Genomic DNA, 18,542 nt, shown 5'->3' on the forward strand with positions numbered 1-18,542 from the left:
ACCATTAAGCCACTACGGTAAAGCAAAAACAAAAAACATGGTTGGAGTTACTAGCTGCAAATAGCCCTACGGTACTCCGGTATGCTATGTGGCTAACGTGTTTTGCAGGCAACCGTTATATGAAAACAATTGATTTACTGCATTAGTGTGGGCCTACACGTACCAGCATGCAACATCTCGCGGCCAAAAGGCCAGGCATAGACACGTGTCCCACACAAAATGGGGGACATCCTAGGGTGCATCTACAGTGGGAGGGGAAGGGGTGGGGGACAGGGTCACTCGGTATGGAAATGAATGATGTGCGTTTATGTATCATCGACGGGCAACTATCCCCGTGTAAACAACCTATGTATATATTGCATCTGCGGGGGGCATGTTCGAGCTGTATCTGTTGGGTGGCTTCTATTTCGGAGCGCTTGAGGGCGCGGTGTCCGGCATGGGACGCTATGGGGATGTCGGGCCAGCGTTTCCATACAGTATGAGATTGGCACTAAATTGACTAGAAACTGCCCTACTCACTGCACTCTCGCACCTCACAATATGGGGCTGGTGTTTCTATCAGCTGCACTGAAATGCGCCCTCTGCCATGACAAAATAAATTAAAAAACTATTAGAGAACATGACTTCAATGAGTTAAAGGCAGTGAATTGTGCGTTAGGGGGCGTTTGTGTGCCAGAACCAGTTTGTCGAGCGAGGGGCTCACAATGGGTTCATAGTGACCAATTTCATCCTCACCTCGTCAAACTCTGTGCCCCTACTGTAACCCCAATCATCTCCAAATTTGTCAATGCCTCCTTTAACTCCAACACGGTGCCCCACCAGCATCAAAAAAGCTAGGGTGACCCCTCTCTTGAAAAATCCAACGCTCGACCCATCCACCCTCACCAACTACCGACCTATAACAACGGTCCCTTTCCTGCTGAAATAATAGACAAAATAGAGTATACCCAAATCCAATGCCACCTAGAACACCACCAACTGCTGGGAGCCCGATTCGCCCAAACCACAGCACTGAAACGGCCCTCCTCGATTCAAAAATCCAAATGGATGCCACCAGTGATGCAGGCAAACTCTGCCTTCTAATGTTATTGGATCTTTCTGCCGCATTCGATTTGGTCGACCACGATAAACTCTGCGCTACACTAACTAATAATTTCAACTTCTCTAACGAAGCCACGAAATGGGTGAAATCTTTCTCATCAGACAGGAAATCAAGAGTAGCTATAGGCAAAGTGTCAGTTGACCCCATACCAGTCCCTATAGGAGTTCCTCAAGGTTCCTGCCTATCAACTACCCTCTATAATGCCTACACCAAGCTGCTTTTCGCAGGTCTGGATGCCATGGGTGTCATCTACACCAACTTCGCAGATGACACCCAGATCCTTCTCCCCCTGACTGGCAACTATGATAGGGACACACTGCACATCAATCAAATGTACGCATTAATTCAAAGCTGAATGGCTCACAACAGCCTCTGCCTCAATGATGAAAAACTAGAGCTGCTAATAGTTGGTTCTCCTTCCAAAATTAACTCCCTACAGCCGGACTATACAGCTTTCATCATTGACAGCACCAAATCCCAGTACTTAAACAAGTTAAGACCCTGGGGGTCTATCTAGATGCCAACCTCACCATGACAAAACAAGTTAACACCCTATCTTCAACTACCTCCTATACAGCCAAACTCATCTCACTAAGTCACAAATTCCTTACGCCTAAAAACTGCATCACTCTAGCGAGAGCATTAATACTCTCCAAGTTAGACTACTGCAATATACTCCTTCTAGGCACCTCCAATGCTAATATGACCAAACTCCAACTTACGCAAAATAAAGCCCTGCAAGCAGCATTAGGCATAAAAAAGTCATAGCACACCTCTAACATATGAAGAGACAACCACTGGTTACCCATCAAGGCAAGAATCAGATTCAAAACCTTATGTATCGCACACAAATGCATCGCCAATAAAGCCCCCAAATACATCAATAATACAGTACTGAAAAAACCTTCTACCAGATCTCTTAGATCCAGCAACAATTCACCACTCCAAATCCCACGCTACAAAAGCGTTAGACAGGGGCCAGCAGCTCTCTAGTATTAGCCCCGAAACATTGGAACCATCTCCCGACAAATAAAAAAAAAAGAGGAATCCTATCAACAATTCAAAAGAAAATCACTGAAAACATGGCTATTCAACCAATTCTAACAGTCCTTGATACCAAACCTGATACACCCACGCCACCATGACCGCCGCATCTACTCTATCCATGTTATGCACTAGTTTTTACTTGAACTGTACCGATTAACCCACTGCCCTCAACTGTAAATATCGATCTGCTTCCTGTACTACTGTTTAATGCATTACCCTTCTGTATTTGTAAAGACTGTGATAACCAATTTGTCTACAACTACGCCGTGATACCTCAGGGTCTGGGCGTATAATAAATGTAATAAACAAAATAAAAATAAATAGTCCTATATTGCATGCTATCAGTATGGAAGGTCCGATTGGTAGGTGTAGGGGGCCGTATCACTCTGTCCGTCTAATTTGCTAGCAGTTTTACCAATTTTGTATAGAATGCGCGAATGGTGAGGCGAGTGGCTCTCCACCCCTGCAGCATGTTTCGACCGCACCCGGGGCGTAGGGTGAGAGATGGGTGGGCGGAGATGGGCAGACCATAGGCTCCATAAGGTTAGTTCACATGCAGGGCTTACAGCAGGAATGAACAAGTCCTGTGGCTGACCGTGCAAGATACAATTACAGGTACGCAAAGTTTGTACGGCAACGCTCAATCTGCTGGGTTTCACCATGCCGCAGGGGTTAATGGCGGGAAAAGCATGGTCGGGCAAGTATGTATGCCCAGGTTGAGATCAGCATTTCATGGCGGGTAATTGGTTATATGCTAAGGTGAGAAGTGCTCTCAAGTGGCCATGCTATTGTCTTGTGCCCCATGGGCCAACGTTTTGCTCGGTTTTGCTTTTCCACGTTGTGGTCCAGCTGGCTAGGGTTGCGGACCTGCGGGGGAGAGCACTCCATATACAGGTTCCCATGTTGTGTCCTACCATAACCCGTGCATCCGTCCATTTTGGACCGCTTACATAGCAATAGCTCATTCCTCCTTTTCCCCCCCAGAAAAGCGTGACATGAGCCTTGCTTAGTTTTTTGGCATAAAAGGCCGCAGATTTATTTTCCACAAAATCATAAAACATACTGCACACATTAGTGGAAATACTTTGGAAGATGCGGCGACCGCTCCATGTCCAAAACCTGCTTCCCCCTTGTTTTCCAAAAGTCCATCATAGGCCCAACTCTCCCAACCCTTTGCGCCTGAGCCTCGCCTGCCCCTGCAGGTATCCGCGGGCGGGGAGAGTGCCGTTTCCTTGGGGGAAGCTGAGCCCTTGTTGTTCCCCCCCAGACGCCCCTGCCGTTTTAGGCTCTCAAGGGCCGCTGGTCTGGAAAGGGCGAAGACCCTTCCCGCTTTCTCCTGGCTCATCCGGAGTCTGTCTCTTGTGTTTGGTTGCCCAAACACCGCCACGCCACAGGTGGGTTACCGCCCACCGTGGCTCCCCCCTGCTTCCTTCCTCACATTTCTTGGATTTCTGTGCCAAGTGTCCAGAAGAATATCTCCAACCCCATTGGTGACAAATGTACCCCAACTTCCATAATATACTCAAGGGAATTAAAAATAATCCAGCCGTCACTGCTATGGCAAGAACCCACAGAGGCTCCCTTTCCCAGGCTTGTCGTGTCAGCACCACCCAGACATAAGGCCAATATGTCCATCTTTTGCTGTTTCCCAGGCTATCTGCGCACCTGCCGCTGCAGCTGCGCCCCCATCAACCCCGGCACCCCACCCATCCCAATCTCATTTCCTCCAGGCTGCTGCTGGTGGGGAAAGAAGGTGGCATGTCGATTTTAAGTTCCTTTCGGCCTGATGTACCTTCTCACAACCAGACCTCCTTCCCCCATGCCACCCGATGAGCACCAATTTTTAGAGATTATTCAGTGGAACTTAAGATGCTAAGGCCATGTCTGCTGTACTTCTGCCCCTCCCACCTTCCCTCTTGCTCCGCCTTACCAGGGCGAGCCTGCTCTGAGACCCTTTTTCCTTTGTTCCAGCTCCATCCTGCTCCGCCTTAACCAGGGTGTGCCTGCTCTGGGACACTTTTCCATCTGTCCCCTTTCCATCGTGCTCCGCCTTAACCAGGGCGGGCCTGCTCCGGGACCCCTTTTTTCCTCTGTCCCCTTTCCATCCTGCACCGCCTTAACCAGGGCGAGCCTGCTCCGGGACCCCTTTTTTCCTCTGTCCCCTTTCCATCCTGCACCGCCTTAACCAGGGCGAGCCTGCTCCGGGACACTTTAAAGTTAGAATTTCAGGCACCACCTTTGCCTTACTTCCCCTTTCCCAGTCCTCTCGCCTCACAAGAATCCGTGGTCTTGTGCCGTCTTTCCTTACTGTTACATTTCCCAGAGTTTTGAGCTGGATTCTACTATGGGGCTCTGTCCCTAACGCTGACAAATGTCTGCCATCCACTGGGTTATACTACGGGGAACTTGGGTTGAACCGCCCATGCCTGCCCTGTGCAATACCTTTCCAAGAGCTTTGTGCACCTTGTGCCCAATTGCCATCCACTGGGTTATACTACGGGGAACTTGGGTTGCACCGCCCATGCCTGCCCTGTGCAATACCTTTCCAGGAGCTTTGTGCACCTTGTGCCCAATTTCCATTGACATTTCCTCAGCCCCGTGCTGGACCGGGCACTCACTCTCTTGTATATTCAACCAGGGACTCCATGTTCCACCCTTAGCAATTCATCTACCCCTTTACTGGACTAATGCTCCCCCCACCTTAAACTTGCTCCGCCTGCTGTGAGCTACCAACCGAGTGATTGCCTGTGCTGGACGGGAGGAGCTGCCTTTATAGTCCCTTGTTAGACCTGTACCTCTGCATTCATTTCCCCCTTGTCTCAGCCCAGGTACCATTTTTTCCTGTCCTGTGTGTACCGCCTCCCATCTTTCACTAGAGGGCTCCCCCCTTCCATTTTACTTAACATGTAAGGCAACTGCCATAACCAAGAAGACTGCCTCTCCTCAGGCGTACCTAGTGGTGTTATCCCACAACTCACTTTATATCGTTACCTGCCGTGCACACCTTTACCACTGATACTTGATCATTCTCATTGGTCAGGTGCAAGGCTGCGCTGACCCTGCTACCTGCGCCTTTAAACACGTTCCTGCTTCTCTCAGCGTACCACCTTTCGTTTTTAAAGTTCAAGTACTTGAGCCCAAGCCAAACTGTTCTCCCCTCGCATCCCTTTGCAGCTTTGTTAAGTGTGTACGCCTGACAACTGGCCCCTTGTCTGAATTCATAATTGGGAATTTGAATTGCATTCATAATTGGGAAATGAAACCCATAATTGGGACTGCTCCTAGCGCCCTTTTCCATACTAGCCTTGTGGCGCTCCCACGCCCAACTGGCAAGAGGCATGCAATAATGCTCTTAGCGACATTTAGAAGTACGCGCCCCGTGGTGCTCCCCTTGCGCTGCCTCCCTCATACAATTTTCATGCGCCATGGCGAGTGCTGTACCTCTGGGTACTGTAAGGGGGTCAGGCCATTATGCTCATCGTGCCGTTAAATCATACCCTCCTCCTGGCACTCCCCTTTATCGTGAACGCGTAATGCAATTGCGCTTATAGCGCCATACCTCTATCCCCACTTACAGCGTGAAGGAACATGCAACCCGCTTATAGCGCACTTTTGTACAACGGGCCTCCTCGCGCTGCCCCATATAATGGAACGGGTCCTGCCATACTGCCTGCAGCGCTATTCTGTAAGGATAACCTTGCGGCGCTCCTACACCCACTGGACAGAGTCATGCCATACTAAGATACCAGGGTGAACCCCCAATTGCCCTTAGGGATCCCCGTTTCTTCAACCCATCCCGTCCAGGAGAGGCAACAGAAGCCACAACTCCTTCCCCAGCTGAGCTGCACAACCCATACATTAGCACCGCTCAATATGTTCCCGTACCCATTACCCTAAACAACGCAAAGGGCGAAACTATGGAAGCATATACAAACAATTAAACCAAGAGTGAATGGATGATGCAGAAATACGGTATACCACTAAAGTGACGAGCTGACCTGCCCTCTTTAATGTTCTTGCGCACGAAACAAGGTGGCCCTTTAAATTTCCTAGTAACCCACCTGGTTTGCGTTTTCCGCGTGGTACCCGTGTTTAACCAATTAATGGACCGACGCTGCGCCCTACCCTGCGTGATCTCTATTGGCAGCCTCGCTTCCCTTTCTGCTGCAAGCCTGGTTGGTATGTGTCGCCCAGCCAATTTCATTCTGATCTTTGTAGTCCCCAACCGCGGGGATGGCTGAAGCCAGGCTCTTTTATTCTCTAGTTGTTCTATTGTTACAACCCCCAACGGCGGCTTCTACCCGCCATTCAAACTGTATAGCGTATAAACGACGCTCTGCGACGAACTCCCTTGCATCAAATATGACCGGCGACCTGTTACACAGGGAGCCCTGCATGCCCTTATCCTAATTCATCGTCCGTTCATTAATGAACCTTGCCGCCAGGTCCCAGCCCCCATGGACGTCTCCCGGTCAGTAATACTGTGCACCGTAAATTGCCTGGCGATATGTGCCGAGGCCCTGAACACCTACACCTAATATTCCTGCATCTGCGGGCCAATCCCTTAAAACACCTTGAGCATAAACCTGCGCCCTGTATGCCCGCCCTAAACCAGTCAGCTACCTCAACCTAAAAAGCGCACCCTGTACCTTGTTTATAGGCGTATAACTGCCATCTTTGTTTCTAACGTGTGGCGCGAACATTCAGAAAACGGCTTACTCACTTGGTGACCGTAAGCATTACCTGCCCCTGGATGCCCCGCTCTAATCAGTAAGTTAAATCATCCTAACAAAGTGCGCCAAGAAACACTTGTGTATAGGCGTGTTATAAATGCCATACCGGTTTCATAACGTGCGGGGCGAAAATTAACTAACCATTAAATAACTGCCGTGCATGCAACCAACAAGTTGACCACCAATACAACACAGCACAACCGCTTTGTAAGGATACCTGGCCGCATTTCTAGACCCCCCAATATTTGTGTATGACATATGATAGTTTGTTTACAATGCGCTTAATACCCCAGGGTTTCTGAGCGCGGACCGAACCTGGAATGCTTGGTACCGTCGCCCTTCCAAGGCGAGCACTTTGTCCCCAAAGCTATCCTCCACCTCTTTATAAAGTATGACTGCAGCTTTAAAACCCTCATCGGCCAACCTTCACACTGCTATGCCAACAACAATCACCTCCCTGTTCCTGGTGTGGACACCCCGATCGCAACTGCAACATTTCCCCCACTGTGTGACCAGAGTGGGTATACGATCAGTACCCCTAGCCCGACAACCAAAGGTGCAATATGCAACTTACACCGCAAGTACTCCTGCCGCTACTATTAATGAGCAAAATGCGACATTGAGAAACGGCCCAACTCACTTGGCCACCTTAAGCCTTTACCTGCACAGTGGTTGCACCGGCCAACACCAGTAAGCTACATCATCCTAAAAGCGTGCGCCCTGAAACACTTGTGTATAGGCGTTTTACAAATGCCCTATGGGTTTCTTAATGTGCGGTGCGAAAATCCGGGAACCACCTAATCCCTTATCGACCTTAATCATAAACCAGCACTAAGGATGCACCGCTCTAAGCCTTTAGGCTAAATCACCATAAAAAAGTGCACCAGGAACGCCTGTTTATAGGTGCGTTCTGTTAGCTTGCCCGTTGCATGCGCCTTGCACCCCGTGCATGGGAAACACCCCCCAGCAAATGCATCATATTTGCACGCCTCGCGCCCTGATGTATACAAGCAAGCTGGCAACTGCACATGGACAACTATCTTCCTATTGCCCTTTTATCACCCTTGTGGCCCACAACCCCTTTGTGGCTGCCTACCCGCGGGGCAAAGCAGCCCCTAGCCAGCACATCCTTAAGTCACTGCGACTAGGCCTGCATCCAGACCGATGCACGTAACCCAACCGGCCATAACCGCATACCTTCGAATCACCCAGCATGCTGAATTCACATTCCTTGACTTTACTTAGACATTCTTCAATGCAAACATTTGAAATAATTAACCGCGAGGCGTGCATCTTAACCCCCCCCAACAGTAACCTTAACTGCATTGCTTCCCCGGACGCTCGCTAAATGCCTCTGCATACCGTCTACGCTTACCGCTAACATATCTACTTTTAAATCACTTTATGTAACTGAGTGGCTTGCGCCTTTTCTCCGTGCCGCTTCCTAATCTTCCTGGACCCGCATGTGAGGAAAGGAAGCCACAGATTCAAACCTGCTTTCGCCTTTAAAAGAACACCGTTTCTCGCTTCCGACATCCTCCCCACCCCAGTTCCCTGGGGAGTTTAGCAGTAACTGACTGCTGATACCGTCCTGCCTGCACGTCCCCTTAATTTTCCCACGTCCAACCTGCGTGGGATTAAGCTGCACGAACCGCAACCACTCAGTGCCCAGCCATTTACCTCTTTCTTTGCTTCAAGCTGCGCCATCTCCATCTCCCGCTCCCGTGAACTGGGCAACACCTTCACTGGAACCTCTGGAACTTTCCGTACCGGACCTCTTCCTTCACTGGGGTAACACGAACCTCCTCGCCTGGTCACAGCCCCTCGAAAAACGAAGTCCTCGGTGGCAGGCGGGCATCCCACGCCAAGGCTGGATGATGCCTGCAGTGGGAACCCGCCTGCTTTAAAGGGGGATAACTCCGCCCCTTTCCATTGTCCCCCTTCCGCTGGCTTTTTCTCCCCCTTTGCCGCGCTCTCTCATTTCCGCGGGCTTTCCCCACTTTTGCCGCGCTCAGCCTTTCCTCCCCTCCTTTGAGGAGGGGGTGGGAGATTTAGGAGGAGGACACCGCCCGGGTTATCGGGGTGCCTCCTCCATTTTCGGATTTCTTCGTCGACACCTGGCATGTCCTGTGTTGACTAAGCCGTGGGGGAGAATGGTGATGCGGTTTGCTCTCAGCATGTACTGGTTGTACTGTTTGCAAGGGAGCGTGGGGAGGGGGTGGGGGGAGGAAAAGGTGTGGTTTTCCCCATGTGGTAGCTCAGGATGTTCTGGGTTGACTGCTTGGCGGGGGAGGTGGCATGTGCACTGGGGGTGATGGGCGTCATGCTATGTGCTCCTTTGGGTCCAGTGTGTTTGGGGGTTAAATTTTGCTCATGGGGTGTGCATGGATGCATTTGCCGCATCGGGAGCCACAATTGGCTTGGCGGCCGTTGTTGTGGGGTGGTAATTGTCGGGCGCTTGACAGCGGGCAGATTTCAAGGTACAACCGTTATTTAGTTTGCATACAACAAATCAAAATTAATGCACATTGCTAATTTCCTTGTGTGCTCTATAGACTAACCATATGAATTCGATTCTGAGGTACGGTCAGCATTCCAAAATGCCCAGGTGGGTACTCTAGTGTAGTACTAAAGGGGACAAAGGGCACCAATGAGGATTCCTGGATGCTTGCCATTAAATGGCAGAACATCCCAGGACTGAAATCCCCACGTGATGAACAGATCAGGGGAAAAGGAATTGGATAAAGGAGCAAGAGATTGTGAAACGCAAAGTGAAACGATAGTGAACGTACAGTAGCAAACGCCCAAAACATACAAGGTCCAGGAGAACAATGTTGAAGTTAGGGCGCGCAAGTTGGATCCCCTTCTCCCTATGGCAAGGAATTGCTGGGGAGTGGGGTGCTCTGGATGGCGTAACTAAGAGGGGGGGCAAAGAGGGGTACACGGCAAAAAGCAAGGGAACAGCACTGGGTGGTAGTGGGCTATTAGGGACAGAGGAGTAATGGGGATGTAAGGTGGAATTAACAGAAGGTAACCCTCCCCCCTTGGTATTGGGCAACCCACGTTGGTATAGGCATGCATGACAAGTGTTAGGGTAGCGGTACAGCCACCTTTACCTCAATATGAGTAAAGTTGAGCTTTGGAGCTGTGGCATGAAATACACTAATATAATTAACCCAAGGCTCAAGTTAAGAATAATTACTTATTTAATGGTCAAATTTCAAGAAATATAGGGTGTGAATGAGTCCCCAACCTCCGACTTGCACGGGTAATTCCCAAACTATACCTCAGTGTAATGAAAAATCAACCCCACCATGTATATAAAATTGCGAAATAAGGAAGCCCATTTCATTAAATTGTAATGCAAGCAATATTCAGGACTATAATGCGGAAGCACAGCTGTTGCGGCTCACATAAATGGTTGTTGGCATCTGCCCATAGGGAAGGCCTTCACTGAAGGCAGTCTCAAACTAGATGTACTGCCACAGGCGGTGTGACCAGTCCACCGGCGTCGGAGGGCCCACTGAACGATGGCCCAACTTTGTGAGGGTTTGGTACGTACCACCTTGCCGTCGCAAGAGGAAATACTAGACCAACCATATGAAATATATTCTGGGGGATGTTCAGCATTTCCAAGATGTACAGGCTGGTACACTCGTAGCACACTAGAAGGGGAAGGGGAAAGAAATTGCACCAATGAGGATTCCTGGATGCACGCATTAAATTACAAACATCTCTGGACTATAATAGTTATCAGAAATCACCACATGTGATAACCCACTTTTTGGTATAGGCATGTATTACACAAGTTGGTAGGGTGGCTAAGCAGCCAGGTTTACCTCAAGAGGGGGAAAGGACAGCTGTTGAGCTGTGGCAGTGAAATCCACCAATATAGGAGATCAATCTTAAACAATGATGGAAGCAAGCGGTTGGCTTCCCAACGAGAGTAGGGACTTTTCTGGTGGAAGTAAACAAGTAAAGAATAGGAGGGTTCGCCACCACAAGAGCTGAGTATTAGAAGGATGTCACAAATGGGAAAAAGATGGTTAACAAAAAGGGGCGAAGGAGGACTCCAGATGGTAAGAAAAACAAAATGATTGGAAGGGACGGCATCACAGGGGCGGTTGATTCGTGGCAAAAAACAGCAAAGCATGGCTGGGGGGAAATATGTAAGAGGCCAAGAGACCTGGGAAAAGAAGAGGTCACAGAAAAGGACAGCGGTGGGGGAATAACCTCTGATGCGCCACTGGGCATGTGGGAGGAGGAATAACAAAGAGGAAAGTAAAGTAAAAGTAAAGTGAAAAGTAAAGTTGGAAATAAGTGAAATGTGTAATGTAAAGTTTAAAGTTAAGGTAGGGCATGCAAGTTGGATCCCTTTCTCCCCAAGGCAAGGATTTGCGGCGGAGTGGGGCGAATGTATAGGGGCATGGGGAAAAAAAAACAGGAAATAGCAAAGATACTGCGCAGGGTGGGACTGGGCTAGAAAGGAGAGGTCGACAGAGGTCGTGAGGGTTATTGAACAAAAGTTGGGGGGGAATGGGAGAGTCAATGTTACACAATGATGGAAGGAAACAGGTCGCTCCCCATCGAGATTAAGGACTTTCTGGTGGGAGTGAAGCAATTAAAGGATAGGAGGGTTCGCCGCCACATGAAGTAGCTGGCTCGAGGCAAGCAGGCAGGGCACACTAGTCTCCCACTTTCTCTTAAGAGCAGAGTATCAGAAGGATAAAACTAATGGGGTAAGATGGTAACAAAGGGGCAAATAGGGACTACAGAGCTCGGGGCAAGCAGCTCAGCATGGCTAGGGTTAAGCAGGTGGGCCACTTAGATGCACGATTGTATCATAAGTCATAGTTGTTAAAAAACATTCGTTAGAGTGTATGGACCAAGGCTAGTCGAAAAAGAACTCCTATCCCTTGTGATCCGGAGGTGTATTTCTTAATGTGAACTCCGAACCTAAAGTTTTTATAAAATTTAATTTACTTTACACGATCCCTTTTCGTGTTGGGATCAAGGGTGTGACTTGATTTGGGGATATCTCTGATCCATAATTATTCCAATCAGGTCACATAGAAGCGTTAGAACCACTTTCTTCAGGGCTAGGGACCAACACCCCTTAGTGTGTGGTCAGATTTCTTCTGCTGGTGAATCTCTAAATTCAGAATAGGAGATTGCCCCTTTACAAGGGAAGCAACTCCCCAATGTAAGGGTCCTTGGATGCGGGCAGATAAATTGTTTACAGATTCCCGAATCAGAGATGATCGTATATTCCTTATTCACCTCGCGGATGATTAAATGTACCCCTCAAGGTTCCAAACAGAGTCCGGTATCGATACATGGAACGGCGCCTCAATCGGCGTGTTCCATGTATCAATAAGGAATATACGATCATCTCGGATTCGGGAATCTGTAAACAATTTATCTGCCCGCATCAAAGGACCCTTACATTGGGGAGTTGCTTCGCTTGTAAAGGGGCAATCTCCTATTCTGAACTTAGAGATTCACCATCACCAGCAGAAGAAATCTGACCACACACTAAGGGGTGTTGGTCCCTAGCCCTGAAGAAAGTGGTTCTAACAACCTTAATACCACTGAAACCGGTCGGCTTCTATGTGACCTGATTGGAATAATTATGGATCAGAGATATCCCCAAATCAAGTCACACCCTTGATCCCAACACAGAAAGGGATCGTGTAAGGTAAATTAAATTTTATAAAAACTTGAGGTTCGGAGTTCACATTAAGAAATACACCTCCGGATCACAAGGGATAGGAGTTGTTTTTCGACTAGCCTTGGTCCATACACTCTAAAGAATGTTTTTTTTAACAACTATAACTTATGATACAGTTTCATGAGTTCCATCTCTCGACATATATAATTTCTTCTACAGTCAAGAAGATATTAGATCAACACCTCTAATTTTTTAATAAAGGTTGCATTCCAAAGAAACAAAATAAACATGTAATGTTTTATTTGGGAAACAACAGACCATGTGAAAAAACCTTGAAGGACAAAGTAATAACAGGAATCCAACAGTTTGGAGCAAACAAACCTCATAAGAAAAAGCAATATTTGAATTAAATTGACTCAAATCAAATTGTGATATAACGATAGGGAAGATTTGAGTTTCAGATCCCCCAACCAGGTTCCTATTTTGTGGATACTTCTGCTTAGATGCACGACATTCTCCTAAAGAGTAATGATGAGAAGGAGGAAACAAATGGGGTAACGCGCTGACAAGGGGGGCTCCAGGGCATGGTAACCCAAAGGGATGGGGAACGCTATCACAGGGGTGGTCGGCTTGGGGCACACAAGGAACTGAAAGAGTGCATAACAAGGGACCGAGTAAGGGGTTCAAACCACCGGGGAGAAGGGAATGGGGGTAGGAAGCAAGAGCGAGGGACTTGATGTAAGAAGTAAGAGGTTATGATACCCGGGGGAATTGAAGAACGGTGCAACAGGGCGAAAAACCTGGGAAACAATACGAGTCTGAAGAGACCTTTGGAACTGTGTAAGAGGTCAAGAGACCTGTGGAATGTCTAACAGGTCAAGAGACCTGTGGAATGTCTAACAGGTCAAGAGACCTGGGAAATTGTAAGTGGTCTAGTGACCTGGGTACCATCTAAGAGATCACGTGTGGAGTGGGTGGACGCCGCTATGATAGCCGGCAAGTGGAGTAGGGTGTGGGTGGGAAACAGCCACAGCGGCAATGAAGGGCGACGGAACCTGGCCACGAGCCAACTTCAAAAAGGTCCGAACATACAGGATGTGATTTGAACTAAGTCAATGACGCTACAAGGTAGTCGGCAAGTAATGGGGGTGAGGATAATGCCCGTTGGAGGGGGGGTCAAAGAAACTGAACTGTAAGGGCGCCTTTTGGACGGGGCGTCACAAGGACACTGGAAGACAGAGAGGCACCGGGATGGAGCTGGTACCTAGCCAGAGAAAAAGGCAGGTGGCGGAACTCTCTCGCGGCGTGAGCCATTGAACAGTCATGGCAGGGACAAGGCAACAGGCGGAAGGGGCTGGCAGGCAACAAGGAAACAAGGGCGCAGGGGAATCCAGTTTGTCAGGGAAAGGGGGCCAAAAGGTACCAAGAAGTGGCGCAGCAACTTGGGGAGTTAGTAGAGTACTAGTGGTCGGTTACCATGGGGCGAGCAAAGGGTGAGGAGAGTGGGGGAGACTAGGGAAACCAAGGGAGGCATGAGGAGACTAAAGGGAAGGAACCCAAGGGACGGGGGAGAGGTCCAGAGACCCGGCAACGCATGGAAACCTAGGAGAGGATAACTGGCCCAGGGAACAGGGGGGGGCCAGCAGCCAACCACAAGGGAAAGAGAAGTCACTGGGGGAAACGGGAAGGGGGCAAGTGCAACAGGGAATGAGGACAGGAAACCAAGAGGGCAAGTCACACAAGCAACGGGGAACGGTGTAGAAGGCCAAGAGACTGGATAAAAGAGGCAGAGGTTAAGGCACCAGGCGAGTGGGTTTCAGGTGAGAGAGTTCCATCACTCCGGGGCAAGCAATCAGTTTGGGACATGGAAACTGGGGGTCAGGGTACCAAGGGGCTGGGGTGAATGAAAAGGTGAAGAGCGCTGTACACCTTGCCAACAGTAGAGCATGGGAGGGGAGGGGAGTCAGGCAACAAGGGTAAAGAGCTGCAACAATCCTGCACCTGGGAAAAGTAGTATAGTGGAAGTGGCTACTCGAAAAGTCATTGATCGAACTGGGGAGTGTTTAAAAGTTAGTAAAGTGTAAGTGCATCAGCTCTGCACGAAACGGGATGCTGCTCCGCCAAGTTAGAAAGTGTAAGGGCTTTCAGCTCAGAGCAGAATCCTGATGCTGCATTGCCAAAACAGAACACCTGAAAGCTACCTCCTGCCTAATAAAGTAACGGCGGCCTATCCACCCACAAAGAGAGTCCGCTTGTTATTTCTGGGGGAGTGGACGGTGGAGGGCAAGGCAAAGTGGGGGACAAATCGAGTGGAAGTGGAAACTAAGCACTACAACATACAGGGTACAAGGGCCTAGTGTGGGATGTTGCGGCTATGCGTAATTCCATCTATCCAGAGACTGGCCAGTTCTGCACAATGGGGCACCCATGAAGCTAGGAGGCACAGGGAAATTTTCCAGGGGCCCAGTGTGACATGACCCACATATATCTAAGGCTGCCATAAGAAGCAGAACACAAAGGGGAAAGACACCCACAGACCTCGAGAGTACACACCACTGTAACATAGCCACAGCCCTACCGCATACTGTAGTAGGATAGAGCTACACTTCTAGAATGACCAGACGTCCAGGTATTTGGTGCTCTGTCCCAGTTTCTCAAGATTATGTTCACATTGGAAACTGCAGTGGTCCCGGTTTTTTGTAGTAGGTCTTCATAGCCGGCAGGCAGGAATGCACAATCTCGCACAGAAGAAATGCTGCATTTTACAACTTAAGATAGCGTTAGTTTGTAATACATTAATTATAATATGTGTTTATTTGACACCCACCTTCTCCAAACGCTACTGACGTGTAGTGCCTGGACAGTCACTTTCAAGAGTTAGTCCTACTTTTATTTTAGTTGCCCTGTCCCGGTTTGTTACTTTTTAAATCTGGTCACCCTATACACTGCACAAGTTCAGCACAGCCATGCACGACTCGCAGACTAAAATACACCCTTCCTCCTCGAATACACACCGCTGTAAAGGGGAGTCACGCGGCTTGGTGTGCGTAAAGTACACCCACAGGCGTTCCTACAGAATTGTACGGCTAAAGTACAAACAGCATTGGCGGTGAAGACTCCATTGCACTCAACAAACACTGCACAGCGTAAGCCCACTGCCCAGCTGACAGCTGTACCTTGAGCAAGAAACTTGCCAGCAATTCTTTCACCCTCTGCTGGTGCTTCTTGCTGTAGGCGTGCCCCCTACCGGAGAAGGACGTCTGCCTGCACACAGAGCAATAGTGCACCCCCATCGTCAGGGCAACACGATAAAGACAGCTTGCTTTCCCGAGGGTTAATGACCGGGTAAACAAACGGTAGTGACTAGTTCCTATTAGAGGAAAGGCAATAGCAGCGCGGTCTCACACGTGACTTATGCATCACTCACGTTCCGCACAGTATCTCGTGAGCTCACCTAACCGCGCTCCTGCGGTACGTCCCATTCCATACCGCGTGCGTAAGCACGTGCACGCACTTTTGCCTTGGGATTCCCAACAATTTGCTCCCAATTTAATCTAAAATCTTTTTGCCAAAAAAAGACTATACATGCGAACATTCTCGAACACCTGGGAGGGCGATTTTTGTGAGAGAAAGCGGGAGACAGGAATTTCTCCACAGGATTGCATTGGGAATTTTATTATTTTAGGGCGGAGTAAGTAAAAAACAGCAATATTTTTTATCAAAAAATCTGGAGTGTCCAGCCTAAATCGGGAGGGTTGGCATGTTTGAAATACTGATATCATACATGCCAACATTCAGGCGCACCTAAGAGGGAGTTTTGAGAGAGAAAATCGGGTGACGTAGTGCTTCTCATAGAAATGTATTGGCGTTTGAATTATCTTAGGCGGGAGAACGTGAGAAAAAGCAATATTTCTCACAGAAAAGTCAGGAGTCTCCCGCCTAAATCGGGAGGGTTGGCATGTATGTGATATGGGTAAACAAATATGTAAATATAGCATGGTTTGTAATCAAAGAGGAAGTGTCTAGTCATAAGGTTGAAGGGAATTAATAGAATGCAATATTGGGCCTCATTAGGAGACTGGCAGCCGCGGAATGAATGGTGCCGGTACGGGATTGGCACCGTTCATTCCGGGCCGCCAGATTACGAGGCCTGCAGCTGGTCCCGCTTTTCACGCCTGGTCAGACCAGACGTGAAAAGCGGGACCCGCTAGCAGGCCAGGATGCTAACAACGGGCCCGTCATTAACAGGCCCGTTGTTAGCATCCTCCCCATTCCCATTGAGCCCTATACGGCCTCAATGGGAATGGGGATGTACCCGGTCCAGGTCCCGCGAAAGGTATTTACCGGGCCCTCCAAGGACGGAATGGCCCAGTAAGTCCCCTTTTGCGGGACCCGAGTTTGGAGGCAGCCATGCCCTTATTAAGGGCATGGCTGCCTCCAAACTCGTAATGAGGCCCAATGCATCTGGATGAAGAGTTGATGAATAGAGGACAAGCAAAATATACACATTACGTCACTTCCATGTATTGCAGGTCTCCTAATTCACTGCCTTTTGAAAACAAACAGTAGGAACAATGCTGCACTTAAGATATACCGCTCAACTCACACGCTTTTGGAGGGTGACACATACATGCTCACATTCTGAAGCACCTGGGGGGGAGATTTTGTCAGAGAAATCGGAAGACATACATTTTCCCATAAGAATGCATTGGGGCTAGAATTATTTTAGGAGGGAGGATGTGAAAAATCAGGAGTCTCCCTCCTAAATCGGAGGGTGGGGGGCGGGAGTTGGCATGCATGTGTGATACCTGTCTTGGAGTCAGGTCAGACATGTCAACCCTCCAGATTTAGGTGGGAGACTCCCGCTTTTTTTCAAATAAATTTTGTTTGCTGTTTTTTGCTTTCTCCCGCTTAAAATAATGCATACCACAATGCAATCCAATGGGGGAATTCAGTTTTCCCAGTTTCTGAAGCAGAATCTCCCTCCCAGGTGCAACAAAATGTTGGCATGTATGCTACTTATGAGCATGGAAGACTTTTGCAGCTGGCTGCAAATTTCGTCGACTCAACTGCAGGAAAACGTGAGAACCTTTAAGAACTTGTATAATCCTTTCATCAATGGGTTTGAACATACATCTCAACCTTTTTAGTCCCCTGGGCGGGTGAAAACAGACAGTTTCATTTTGGGGCAGGTGAGAGACGATTTAAGGGAACGGACGTGTACGGAACTTAAGGGCAGGGAATTTATGGGTAGGCCGAGTCAAGGGTCTGGCCTGGCGCTTAGGGCAGAGTACGAGCTGCGCGTGGCAAATGGCCACGCAAAACATGGGAGGAGCCTGGTTGGGGGGCAAGAAAAGAGGGTGGTGTACATGCATGCCAGCATTCTGAAGCACCTGGGAGGGAGATTTCGGCAGAAAAAGCGGGAGAAATGTATTTTCCCATAGGAATGTATTGGGGTTAGAATGATTGTAGGTGTGAGTAAGTGAAAAATAGCAATATTTTTCATCGAAAAATCAGGAGTTTCCTGCCTAAATCTTGAGTGTTGGCATGTATGGGGCAAGAAAATTAGCTAAGGGGTTTGAGAGGCAACAAAAAGGGCTAAAGGGACAAGAAAAAAAGGGCTTAAATGGACTGGGACAGGAAAAGGGCTAAAGAGGGGACTGTGGAAATAATAAGAGGTAAAAGGGATTGGGGCAAGAAAAGGGGCTAAACAAATCTGGGGGCAACAAAAGGGGCTAAAGGAGGTATGATCAACAAAAGGGGCTAAAGGGACTGGCTGATCAAGAAAAGGGGCAAAATGGGTCTTGGCGGCTTAAGGGGTTAAGGGGCAACAAAACGGGCTAAATGGGACTGGGGCAGCTAAAAGGGTTAAGGGGTAACACAAGGGGCTAAATGGGACTGGGGGATCAAGAGAAGGTGCAAAACTGGTCTGGGGCAGCTAAAAGGGTTGAGCGGTAACACAAGGGAATAAATGGGACTGAGGGTCAAG

General features: G+C 48.8%; 1 protein-coding gene across 1 annotated transcript in view; it reads right to left on the bottom strand.

Annotated features, from left to right (window-relative positions):
- CENATAC (centrosomal AT-AC splicing factor) overlaps positions 1 to 15,924 on the bottom strand; it is a 144,440-nt gene extending 128,516 nt beyond the window's left edge. The window contains exon 1 of the mRNA XM_069614401.1: positions 15,730 to 15,924. Within this exon, the coding sequence (XP_069470502.1) occupies positions 15,730 to 15,846 (117 nt within the window). The 5' untranslated portion in view covers positions 15,847 to 15,924. The remainder of the gene's footprint in view (positions 1 to 15,729) is intronic.
- Positions 15,925 to 18,542: the final 2,618 nt, after the last annotated feature.

This window comes from Ambystoma mexicanum, chromosome 9, assembly GCF_040938575.1.
Source record: "Ambystoma mexicanum isolate Mex_15411 chromosome 9, UKY_AmexF1_1, whole genome shotgun sequence".
Classification (NCBI taxonomy): Eukaryota; Metazoa; Chordata; class Amphibia; order Caudata; family Ambystomatidae; genus Ambystoma; species Ambystoma mexicanum.